At 40.1% G+C, this 12,729-nt stretch overlaps 1 protein-coding gene across 8 annotated transcripts in view; it reads left to right on the top strand.

Annotated features, from left to right (window-relative positions):
- The window catches only part of megf11 (multiple EGF-like-domains 11), a 113,245-nt gene that overhangs the window by 92,944 nt on the left and 7,572 nt on the right, over positions 1 to 12,729 (top strand). For 4 of the 8 annotated variants that reach the window (XM_015047153.1, XM_015047151.1, XM_015047152.1 and 1 more), the window contains 9 exons: positions 951 to 1,097; positions 3,294 to 3,428; positions 6,205 to 6,333; positions 7,633 to 7,761; positions 8,409 to 8,537; positions 8,657 to 8,785; positions 8,880 to 9,116; positions 10,165 to 10,334; positions 10,444 to 10,507. In XM_015047153.1, coding sequence (XP_014902639.1) covers positions 951 to 1,097; positions 3,294 to 3,428; positions 6,205 to 6,333; positions 7,633 to 7,761; positions 8,409 to 8,537; positions 8,657 to 8,785; positions 8,880 to 9,116; positions 10,165 to 10,334; positions 10,444 to 10,507 — 1,269 coding nt within the window. The remainder of the gene's footprint in view (positions 1 to 950; positions 1,098 to 3,293; positions 3,429 to 6,204; positions 6,334 to 7,632; positions 7,762 to 8,408; positions 8,538 to 8,656; positions 8,786 to 8,879; positions 9,117 to 10,164; positions 10,335 to 10,443; positions 10,508 to 12,729) is intronic. The other 4 variants (XM_015047154.1, XM_015047156.1, XM_015047159.1 and 1 more) reach the window with 2 other exon arrangements.

Genomic DNA, 12,729 nt, shown 5'->3' with positions numbered 1-12,729 from the left:
ATCCCATCAGCACTAACATTTCCTCTTCTTTTACTCCTCCATGCCTGCCCTAAAGTGCCGTGGTTACAGTATAACATGGCTCCCAAGAGTTTAGTCCAGGTTTAATTCAAAGGTTGTGCGCCGAGGCCGCTTTAATGGCTACACCTTCTTCTGATATTCTTATTCAAAGGAAATTTCAAATGAGATTCGAACATGACTGTTTGAGAGTTTGGGGTATGTCTGTGTGAGCGCGTGCGTGCAACTGCACTTACATAAAGTGTATCACTCTTTAAGAAGCTACATGTCTGTATGTAGCACAGTACGTGCAACTTTCTCCTTTCATCTCACTTTTCTAAGAGGCTGAGAGAAAAGACGCTGCTGCTCTGATGGATGTGCTAATGCATTCATGTGCACACCGAGAACCCTGTGTGGATGCCGTGTTTTCTTTTTTCTTTTCTTTTTTTTTTATTTTGCAATTGTTGGTTGGAGCTGCACCAAACACACTGTGACACTTCCAGTCTGTGCTCTTGTAGCCTGAGTACCTCCCTTCAGCTCTGTACACAACCCCAGCTTTGCTGAAAGAGAATGAGAGACAAGCTGGGGCTCTCTGGAGGCCCAACCCTGTTAATCAACACAGTGCACTGGCAAGGAGCCCCAGTCAGATCAAATATAAAATACATTTGGAAAGGAGAAATGGAGTGTGAGAGATGGGCTGGGTTTGAAAAAAACACACACGCACACACACACACTTCAAACTGGATGCTTTATTCAGGACTAAAATCATTTGAGGATCCATGGTGATTGAATAACCCCGCAGATCTGTTAATATCAGGCATTGTGAATGCTGTCCCTGTTAACGATGTGTTTTTACAGATGGCTATTTAGAATGTTGCAGCAAACCAGGTTTTTTTTTTTTTTTCTCCCTCGTTTTTTGCATCCGCTGAATATTCGTTTTGTTAATGTGCCTGCAGGAATCCACTGCGATAACGTGTGCCCACAAGGCTTCTGGGGACCCAACTGTTCAGTCAGCTGTTCCTGTCAGAACGGAGGGTCCTGCTCTCCCGAGGACGGCACATGTGTGTGCGCACCTGGATACAGAGGGACTTCGTGCAAAAGAAGTGAGCCTCCTCCTCTATATAAAAAAAAAAAAAACGCAACCTCTCTTGATCCAAGGCTTTGAGCGATAACTGGCTGGTGCTGAGAGCTGCAGCGGTAACAAACTCCATCACACAGCTGACCTTGTTTTGATCTTTGAAGAATTGTTAAAGGTTGAGCCAACTGAGGAGAGGCACTCAGCTGTCGGTCAGAGCGGCTTGAGTGTAAATCCTTCATCACAGCTATCACTTAATCACAGTGTCTTTTTCCCTATGGCATCCCTCAAACACACACGCACACACACACACGTAAATACGTGCACGCCCCTCGTCCTCCTACACCGTCCTTAACAACCAGCTCACAGTGGGAGACTCGGTCCTTGCCTGAGGCTCATCAGTGGGCATGCTTACTGGGAGAGCCCGCTCTGCTGTCTGGGGGAAAAAAAAAAAGGTGGTGGTCGGGGGGGGAGGTTCTGTCTGAAGCCGCTCTCAAGTGAGGAGCTTACTGATTGGGAGCGAAATTCACAACCACAAACCTGTAAACATCAATTTGAGTGGAAAATAAGAGAGAAGCTTAAACAAGCTGCATGCATTGTGCGTGAGCGTGTGTTTGCCCCTCGAGCAAAATAATCACTCAGACAAATTCAATATTTACCCAAGTAATTTACTCATCAGGTAAAACGATTACAACTCGCAATCTGTGTGTGTATGCGTGCAGGGTGTGTGTGTGTGTATGTGCTTTTTTTTAATTTCATTTGAGACATCACATGGTTCCAGAGCTTGGTAATATGCTATACACCTGTTCCCTTAAATACGTTACAATTAACACCTAATGGCTTGTCATATTACTACTGTGATTTCGTTATCAGTTTTTAACAGGTCTCTATTTAGCTAGGAGCCGATTCTCTCCTGAGAATATCTACGCTGGAGGAAAAAACTTTCCCCGGTTCACTACCAAAAACAGTGTTTGTTGAAAACTGTGTCACATTAATTCTACAAACTTAATTATTTCGAAGCGGAAGTGATGACACTTTTTGGAGAAAAAAAAGCCTCAGCTCTTTTAACTAGTCCTTAATAAAATCCAGTGAAACATTCTGCTTTTGGAAGTCACCTAATTAGCAAACAGAGCGTTTAATCTCATTATAAAGACAGTGTTTCTGTGTATTCCTTAGAGAACAAACAGCATCATGAAGACCCCGGCAGGTACAGTAGGTCATGGACAAAGTGGTGGAGTTTTGTTAAAAGACAACATCGAAAAGTTTACAACATCTAGAACACTGATCCAAATTCTTTCCATCTAAAAATCTGAAGCTTAGGTGGGAAAAACTGTTGACAATTCAACTGCCAACAGTTTGCAAATCTAGTCTTGATGTGAGATTGGCAAGAAGAAAATCACTGTAGAAAGAAAGTTATAATAACTCCTAATTATACTTGGCCACATTCCATGTAAGAAATACACAAAACATGTAGAAGAAGATGCTCTGGTTAGATGTTTCCAAAATTATTTATTTGTCCTTCATTCAAAATGATGTTTGTGCAGGAAATATAACATCCCAAAGACTTTATCCAATCATGAAAAAAGGCAGTGGCAGCATCATACTTTTAGCAGCCTTCAACCTTAAACATGTAGCCAACATTACAGTGGGCAATGGTTTGCATATATGGACTACTTTGTGTTGGTGTATAACATTTATTTATAAAATTATTATACAAAATAATTTAAAAAAGTTTCAAGGGTGTAAATATGTTGGCAAGCCACTGTTGCATCTAGCAGACTTATCAGCTGCAGTCTCCCATTTCCAAAGACTAGGACCTTTATGAGTGATATAAGCAAAATAACATTTTATCCGCTTTTGATTCATATTCTTTCAGCACATTACCAAGACGGGGTTGTTTATTATTCCTGACATTTTTAGATCATAAAGCAGCTTTCAACTCTTGACACAGAAAAATATTTTTACACTTCTCTTAACTCCTACTATTCTGTCTGAGGCAGGAGATAAAATGTCGGTGATTACAATAATGACAGCTTTACTGCTCTCACCCTCCCCTTCACACGCTCTCCTTGTCTCCTCTGCTTTTAATTCCTCCGGCGTTGATTTTTCTCTACTCCCTTGATCGCTCTTGTCATGCTGTGTCCAATAATTATATACCTCTTGTTCCATCAACATTGGTGACTGATTCCCTCTCCTCTCCCCCGCCACGCTCTGTTGGCTGCAGTCTGCTCTCCGGGGTTCTATGGGCACCGCTGCAGCCAGACGTGTCCGCAGTGCGTGCACAGCATCGGCCCGTGCCATCATGTCACCGGCCACTGTGAGTGCCTCTCTGGCTTCACGGGCTCCCTGTGCAACCAAGGCAAGTAGCCTCCTGAGTCCTACTCCTTTTCCTGCACAGCTTCCTTTAAAGTTTTTTGTTTTTGTTTTGTATTTTTCGTTAGAAATCGATGCACATGTCTACATTCAGAGGTACTACTAAGCTGGGAAGTATTTCGAGTAAAAAGTGTAAATTTAAAAATTTAACTTTTTTTTTTTTTGCATCAGATAAGCGTCTCCACAATCCATATAAAAATCTCTCAGGCTGAGGTTTTCAGGCAAAGAATGCATGAATACACTTTGCAGAATCTCTATCTGATTCTGGAGCTGCATGTAAAATCTTTTCGTTAATGCACAAAGACGAATCATGTGCACATCACGTCTTACTGTAAAATTAGTTTTAACCTCTATGTACCGTATTGTTTTGGTGATGATTCAATTTTGCAGAAAAATGTGTTGATGACGGAATCATAGGGAGAAAAAAGAGCATTTTCTTTTATTTTGCAGCTTCTTCTTTTACCTAAATTTGTGTCTAAAGTGTGACATTGTTTCCTTCTTGCACTCTCAGGAATAATGCTTTTATATATATATATATATATATATATATATTATAATATGACCTCTCTTGATTTGCCACACTACATGGTATATGTAACCTTTTATCATCAGTATTTGGATTTTTCACATTCTGACTTTTTCCATTCATTCAGAAGTAAAAAAAAAAAGAGTTTAGTTTGAAATTGTCATGTTTCTTAAACTGGATCTAAAAGAAAGAAAGGCACTAAAATGACTGTTACACAAATTTTGTAAAGTTACCAAAGTGTGCTTTAAAGAATTTAGTTAAGGAAACTTTATTCTTCATTAATGGTTTAGTAACCATTAGGCCTTCATGGTTAGTAAGCTGATATAAGTTGGCACAAATACAAAAAAAGCAGCAAATAATCATGATTTGTGAAACATACAAATAATTTGACTCCATTGTTATTCAAGCTGGTTCAGAGTCAATAACTTGAACACAAATATCCAGAAAACTGATACGGAAATTCAGAAACAAAATATACAAATTTGGGTCTAGAAAAATGTGGAATTTTCTAATGGAAAAATGTGTACAAACCCAGAAAAGGACAGTCCTGGTAAACCTGTCGAAGGCTGCAGAATATTTGAGACTGGGCCAGAAGTTCACCTTCGAAGATGAGAACAACCTTGAACATACACCATTAGACACTATAGAATTATTTAGATCAGAGCAGCAATTTGTAAGAATGGCCTAGTCAAAGCTCACACCTAAATACAGTTAAAAATCTGTAATATAATTGGATGCTCTCCATCCAAATGAGATTCATATATTTTTGCAAAGAAATGGTTAAAACACCACACTTTTTAGTCTATTCCTGGGAACAGATTATCAAAACCCAACATCAATCCTTCAAAATTCCCAATTATGCACTACTTTGGAATGTTTTACTTAAAATCCCTATTAAATTTGATGAAGTTTGTGGAAATGCTTAGCCTCAACACTTTTGCAGGGACACTTTATTAAATATTGAAAACAGAAAGAAGCTACACCTTCATTCTTGTCTGACCTCTGTCCGTCTTGTAAGCCGAGTTTCACCTGTTTAAGATGAACTTGTGTTTGTGTACTCAAAATTTCAATTAAAACGAGTATTTGAAAAGAATCCGTGCAATTGTGCTACAGATTTTTACTTCTAATAATTCACTTTTCTTTTTTTTTTTTTTTTTTTTTTTTTTAAATCACAGAAAGCCATGGAGGATTGTCTTGAATTCTCTTTCATGGCTTTAAGCAGTATCTTATAAATAAAAGTTTAAAAGCTTAGCTGAAGGAAGAGAAGTGAGTAAAGATGAGAGCTGGCCCTAATTTGTCATGGCTATAATTACTATTGAGCAGCCGTTGGGCGACGAGGGACGGAGGTGGCCGACAACATGGATGTTCTCCTCCTTATGTTGATCCCCACTGGCGTCCTCACTTGTCCTTTGTCCAGCACGCAGAGTCCCAGCCTAATGAAGCTCTCCTAGTGAGCTGAGGTTTGAAATTCTCCCCGCAGCAGCATGGGGGAGTCAACCTCATGGCTTAATGACAACCTGCTTGAAGGAGCTTGAAAGAGCTCTCAAGAAGAGGGGAATGCCAGTTGAAATGCAATCATTAAAATCCCCCCACATGAAAATGAGTCCGACCCCGCTCTTCCTCAGCCAGCCACCTTATCAGATATTTCTAACACTGGGCTATTCTCTTTATATGAGACCTTTGATCTGTCTTCTGGTGCTGCAGCTCCCAAATCCTGACGCTGCGATACACCTTGGCACAATTTGTCTCCTCTCATCCCCCCTGCCCCTATAAAAAAAAGACAATAGACGCTTCGGTGGATATGATATATTTTGTAGAATACTGCCAGAGTGCATTGAAATATTAATTTCATAAAATATTTATACAGGGGTCTGTGTACACAGTCTATTTTAATTCTGTGGCGCATCACTCATTCCTCTCTAGTGGGTAGAAATAGGGCAGTTCTGCCACAGGAGGCAGTGATTAACTCCTCCTTTTGTCTAAACAGATCAGTTCACTTCATGTCCACTCCAATAGAACAATATAATGCATTAGAGGGAATGTTCACCTAAGCTGCTGTGGAAGTCTCTGTTGTAGTACACCTGCTCTTTGTAAAGTGCTCGGATTTTATGTAATTGTGCTCATACCTTTGACCAATATTTGGCCCTGTGTAATTACATTAACTTTAGAGGGGCTTATTTTTTTTTTTTTTTTTTTTTTTTTTTTCATTATTTTGCTTTTTGTTTTTATTTCGCAGTCTGTCCGAGCGGCAGGTACGGTAGGGCTTGCTCAGAGATCTGCCTCTGCACCAACAACGGCACCTGCAACCCCATCGACGGCTCCTGCCAGTGTTTCCCCGGCTGGACCGGAGATGATTGCTCGCAGGGTACTACTTCACCGTATCTGCCTCAAGTGTTTTTTTTTTTTTGTTTTGTTTTTTTTGTTTTTCTGCTTTACACATTTCCCTTGTTCTCATCGTTTGTCTCCCACTCTTATTTCCCCCTCATACGTTTAAATTCATACACATTAGTCATCTTCATGACCCTACTCATCCACAAGTAATGCCCTCGGCTCCAGATGATGTAAAACACATTGCTAGCTTAAATGGTTGTAGTAATGCATTATGCTCTTTGATTTACTGCACCTCAGGCCAAAGATCATTAAGCCAACTTTGAGCCAGCTCACCATGGGAAACAGATATGCATTGTGTGTGTGCATGTGTACTGCGGCTCTCAAAAATCTAGACACCCCTGTTAGACTGCCAAGATTTAGTGATGTAAAGTAAAGACCATGATAAATCATTTCAAAACTTTCTCCATGTGTATTTTAACATTAATCCTGTAAAATACAAGTTATACATTAGACAAAAAATAAAAAAGAGCTGCAATACGCTGGTGGCATAAATGTGGAGAAGCTTAAACAAACACCCTGTTTAAGCACCTTTTTGTGTACATACCTGTTGCCTGATATTTCCTGACATTTGGTTATTTTAATTCTTTAGCGAAAGCTACAGTTTTCAGGCAAGTGACAAAATATAAGAATGATCTCATTGTACAAAGGTATCAGTCAGAACAACAACAAAATAAATCAACAGCAATACTTACTTAACGTGGCGAGTGAAAGCGGTAAGCCGGAGAATCTATGGGACAACAATAACTTTACATTTCTCCAGAAAGTTTTGAAAGATGATATTGTAACTGTTCAGAGAGTTCAGCAAACAGCTGCAGAAGTTTGCAAAAAGTCCTATCTGTGTTCCTCATGTGTGACCAATCCCAATTTCTATTCTCCATTTGTCTGGACTACTTTTCAAGACAGAATAATTTTCTTCCCAAATCTTGTCAGTGGAAAACAGTGGGAGCATCTTTCAGTCAGCTGACTGGTGGTGTGCAGCAGCAGGTGTGGGAGGGGCAGCACTTTTACTCAACACTCCATAATGGAAATGCTAAAATCTGGTTACTTTCTCCTGAATCTCATCATAAACACTTTAAACTGTGGCTAAATATTTTCAGCCAGCCGGCCCCTACCTGCTTAACATCTGTCTGTTGATACAGGGTTTTCAGAATAGACAGTAAGATATATTTCACAAATGCTTCGAGGGTGTCCCAACTTTCATGTGTTTGGTGCATGTTTTAGGGTGCGACACATAGTGTGATCATGAGCCTGACTGTGTCTCTGGCATCTGCAGCGTGTCCCTCTGGGCACTGGGGTCCTGATTGTCTCAACTCGTGTAACTGTCACAACGGAGCCCAGTGCAGTGCCTATGATGGGGAGTGCAGGTGCAGCCCTGGCTGGACTGGTCTCTACTGCACACAGCGTGAGTTTTCCCCTCCCACACCCAGAAACAAGATGCACAGTGTCATCTACTGGCTGAGCTGCAGAACTGCAGTGGATGTTGTGGAGGCATGTTTTCCAGTCTCGAGGCTAATGTATGATGTGAAGTTTCCATTTTCAATTTTTTTTTTTTTTTTTTTTTAGGAAGAGCAACATCAAAAAAAGATAATGGTCACTTCATCATTTTGCTCATAATATATTCCAGTCATTTACTCACTGATAGTGCAGCTCATCAGCTTCAGTCCTGTAATTTGAATGCCATTATGCAGAACCCTAAGGGTTTACCCAGAGTTTGTTTGTAGAGTCAGGCTCATGCTATTGTGCATGATAAGGAACATTGTTTTAATTGTTTTCCTTCTTGTCACACAGTCCTAACATTCAATTGCGTGTTGTTCATGTTGTAGAACAAAAAGTTATGTTCACGGCATAACTGGGTTTTCTGCTGAAGCAGGAAATCTTTCATTTCCATTTATTCACAGAGTCCCTTATTGAGTATGCCGTGGTGACATTGAGTTGTATTGATTTCTCTATTCCCTGGTGATATGACCTTGACTCTTTACATTGTCTTCCACTCTCTTTTGCCTTTTCCCTCCCACCCCATCCGACCATTATATACATCTCTATCTCCAGGTTGTCCTTCAGGTTTCTACGGAAAAGACTGCTCTGAAGTCTGCCGCTGCCAGAACGGCGCCGACTGCGACCACATCTCGGGCCAGTGTGTTTGCCGAACGGGCTTCATCGGGACGGGCTGCGAGCAGAGTTGAGTGCGCCAGCCACATTTTTATTTCTATGCAAAATTACCCTGTGGATGTGTTTGGCTCCTGCTCACTAAGTGCTTTAATTTGATAAATGTAGTAATGTACTCCCCTGACATGCAGAGTGTCCTGCTGGTACATTTGGATATGGCTGCCAGCTGCTGTGCGAGTGCCTGAACAATGCAACGTGCGACTATGTGACTGGAACGTGCTACTGTAGCCCCGGATACAAAGGCATCCGCTGCGATCAAGGTGACTGAGCTGTTGGAGAAGTTGCACTGGATTATTGATGGAACATATGTGTACATATGGTTTAAGGCACTCACTGTTGTCGTTTTCTGTGTAGCAGCTCTGATGATGGAAGAGCTGAACCCGTACACCAAGATAAGCCCGGCACGTGGTTCAGAGCGGCAGTCTGCGGGGGCTGTCATGGGCATCATCTTTCTGCTTCTCATCCTCATGGCCATGCTTAGTGTGTTTGTGTGGTACAGGCAGAGACAGAGGGACAAGGGCCAGGAGATCCAGCCCAGTGTGTCCTACTCACAGGCAATGCACATTAACAACACTGACTACTCTCTTTCTGGTAAGATATTTCAATTAATGGCTAAATCTATTATTTACAACACAGAGAATAATGCATGTATGCCTACACATATACCCAACTGTGCCTACACACAGTATTCATAACCTTTAAACTTTTTCATATTTTGCCGAGCAACAGCTTAAACTTTGTTGCATTTTATTGGTGTCCTATGAGGTAAAACGTAAAATAATAATGAATAATTAAGTTGAAGCGGAAGGTAGAGACTACAGGGTTTAAAATATGAAAAGCGAGGCATGAATTTTTATTCCTGCATCTTTTTACTGTGATCCCCATAACTGAAAGCCAGTCCCACCAATTACCTTCAGAAGTCACCTGACACCAATGTTTGTAGAGTTAGGTCATAGTATCCCAAGCGTCTCGCAGAGCGCTGTTCAAGCCATTGTCTGAATATGGAATGAATATGGCACAACTGCAAACCCACTAAGACACAGCCGTCCACGTAAACAGATGGATGAATGAGGTCAAGATTAATCAGAGAATTGATCAGAGCCAAGTGGTTAAGAAGAAGTGGCTTGACTTTCACCTTGTAGTAGGACAAACACCTATCAGGAGCTGTAACAGGATGAAAAGTCGTTTGTTAGAGAAAGCCCAGTCAAAGTTCAGAACTATATCCTATTAAATATTTGTTGCGAGGGTTTAAAATGAATGTCCAAAGCTGCTCTTCATCCAATTTGATGGAGCTTGACATTTCGCAAAGAGGAATGGTCAAATATTTTTAGTCCTTAGATTTTCGAAGCTGGTAGAGACATACCTCAAAGCCTATCATTTTAGAGAAACCCGGTTCTACCCTTTTCAGATTTTAATTTGTAAAAAAAAAACATATATATATGAAAATCAGGTGTTATTTTTCTTCCACATCACATGCACTACTTGGTAACATTATTTATTTTAAAATAAATAATGTTGTGGTTTTAATATGACATAATGTAAAACACATCAAAATGTAAGAATATTGTTACAAAAAATTGTCTAAAAGTGCCATGGACCTAAAATTATCTTTTAAGCATCTCATCCTGTAAACTTTTAGAGTGTGGCAGTACTGTTGCAATGAGGACCAGCGCCTCAGAGATCAGTCAGAACCAGAACACCACCAGCAGCACTGCCCAATGCTTCTCCAACCCCAGTTACCCCACCGTAGCCCAGTGCAACGTGGTCTCCACCATTTCCAGCAACCTTGACGGGACTCTGACTCTCAAAGTACGGCCTTTCAACATTGGCATTTTCATTGCCTTTTTTTTTTTTTTTACCCAACAATACCACGTCGGAGCATTAAGCCATTGTCGTGTTATATTCTTCTTTTTTGCAGTCAAGTACCCTGAAGGGCCGAAATGCCTCAGAATGGAGAGCCTTCTGCAACCTTAATGACATAGGTCAGTCCTACTCTCACTTATTATGTCACACCACATATAGGCTGAGTTTGGATTTCAGAGCAATAAATGAGCAAAACTGTCAAATCAGGGGCGAAGACGTGCGTGTCATTAAAGCGGACCTCTCGGTGCCGGAAGCCTGCTGTGAATGAAGATGAAGCAGGGGTCTCTTGTTAAACATAACCTTTGCTCTGATTTTGATAAGATATGCGGGTAGGACAGGGGGAGAACTGGAGTGGAGATGAATAGGGGTCACTATGAGCTCATTAGTCCTCCTTCACTTCCCCAAGTGACCATGATGACTTTACAATGGGTCAAACGCTGCACACTTAGGATATTAATTATAGAAAATCCTACAACAAAGTGTGAGCGTTTTTTTTTTATTATTATTATTCAGGAGAGCAGCCTTTTATAAATGCCTCAGAAGAGCCGTGGTTGTGAAGAAAAACAAGTGTTTATCTGTCGATACGTAAAATGCAACAGGATGAAATCGGTTTGCACGTAGAAACGTGCAGCTGCTGTTCAGTAACAAGTATCTTAGATTAGTAAACATGCTAAAATCATTCTGCCGTGCTTATTTGAAGAAACATTGCATTTATTTAACGTGTTTTTGACTCTTTTTATCATTATTTCTTTACTGGCTTGATGCTCGCTCCTCTCGCAAGAAGAGATTTAAAAAGGATGATGTGACATTTTTTTTGTTTTATTACCTGGTATAACTGTAGTTGTTCTGTAATTATATATAAACCCAAACAATTTGATAACACAGTAACTGTTGATCAGTCCTGAATAGAATTGGATCTAATGAATACAGTCCACTCTTTTTATAATATAACCTACTGGGAATGTCACAATACTGATATGTCAAACAAGAACTTGATACCAAGAAAAATATTTGTTGCCAAAAATATAACCAGTTACTCTATAGTAATGTTCTCATTATCTTAATTTGGGAAAAGCCATTAAGTAAATGCAGATAAAATAAAAAATAAAAAAAAGCTGAAAATTGTGGCTTTCCTGTACACAACAGACAAGATGAGGAGAGGGGTTCACTGCTTGAGCATTTGATACCTGCTTGGAAGTGGTTGTGCACTGGGGAGACATATCTCCATATAAAATCAGAATGGGACTATTAAGTTGCTAATATTTAAGGAGATAATCCCAGCTTATCTGGGAGCTCACCGTTTTGCTTCTAAGCCGTGATTGTTTGGGTGAGCCTGCGCGGCTGGGGAAAAGGCTGATTGAGTGTGTGTGTCTGCAGGACTGTGGTGTGAAACCAACTTAAGGAGATGAAAATGTCTGTCTATAATTTGTGTTGTTGTTTTTTTTTTTTTAATTTACCATATTTAATTTAGATTAAGGTCTTGTCTGCCTGTTATCGTTATCAAAATATGCCGAGGTTTTAAAAGTTAGTTTCTGGGAATGCTTGAATCTTGCAGCTTAGCGTTACTTTGGTTCAACCCCGTTTAGACTACAGTCTCAAAAAGTAGAAGTTTCCAAAGTACCCACAAAATACTTTGTATTTTTAATAAATATTTAAGACCCTAGTATTTCAACAGGGTGTTCTTTCTTAAAAACTGCGGTGTCCATCATCACTGCCACTCTGATGGACATCTGCAACTTTTTTTCCAGGCGTCCTTGAGAAGTCTCCTTTGCCGGTGCGATAATAAAACCCCTCAAACACATGTTTGAAGATCAAACTGTGATAGATCGCTCTTCCTTAATTAAAACACCCTGCCTGCTCAAACCTGATTGTTATTCCACACTTTTCTCTGATATCACCTTTAAATAAACTGCTGATGATAAATGTTCAGACATTCCCTCACAGCTAAGAATTTATGTTGGAACATTTTTATGCTACATTTAGGCAGACATTTAGAAGATTTATAATGGTTAACACAGGCTTGCCATGAACACACTGCGCATTAAATTGTGTATTAAAGGATTCAACTTTTCCTTTTCAGTCGTGTTTAGGCTTGGAACTGTTAATGACTGCGTTCAACTCCATGATTGATGTTGAGAAATATGCAGAAAATATAAAAGACAGAATGTGCGCACAAGGCAGCAGAGACCGCAACCAAAAGTTATATATAAGAAATCAATGCATAACACAATGGCTAAACAAAGAGACAGTATGTATAGGGAAATATGCAGCTGCAGAGGTAGTTTCATGAGACAAAGACTTATATTGTCACCTTCCTAAAATAATGGACTATGTCTTTTTT

The sequence above is a fragment of the Poecilia latipinna genome, unplaced genomic scaffold, assembly GCF_001443285.1.
Source record: "Poecilia latipinna isolate Pla-1442-1.1 unplaced genomic scaffold, P_latipinna-1.0 Scaffold811, whole genome shotgun sequence".
NCBI classification, from domain to species: Eukaryota; Metazoa; Chordata; class Actinopteri; order Cyprinodontiformes; family Poeciliidae; genus Poecilia; species Poecilia latipinna.
The sequence above is the reverse complement of the archived record's forward strand: the minus strand, read 5'-3'. Positions and strand labels throughout refer to the sequence as shown.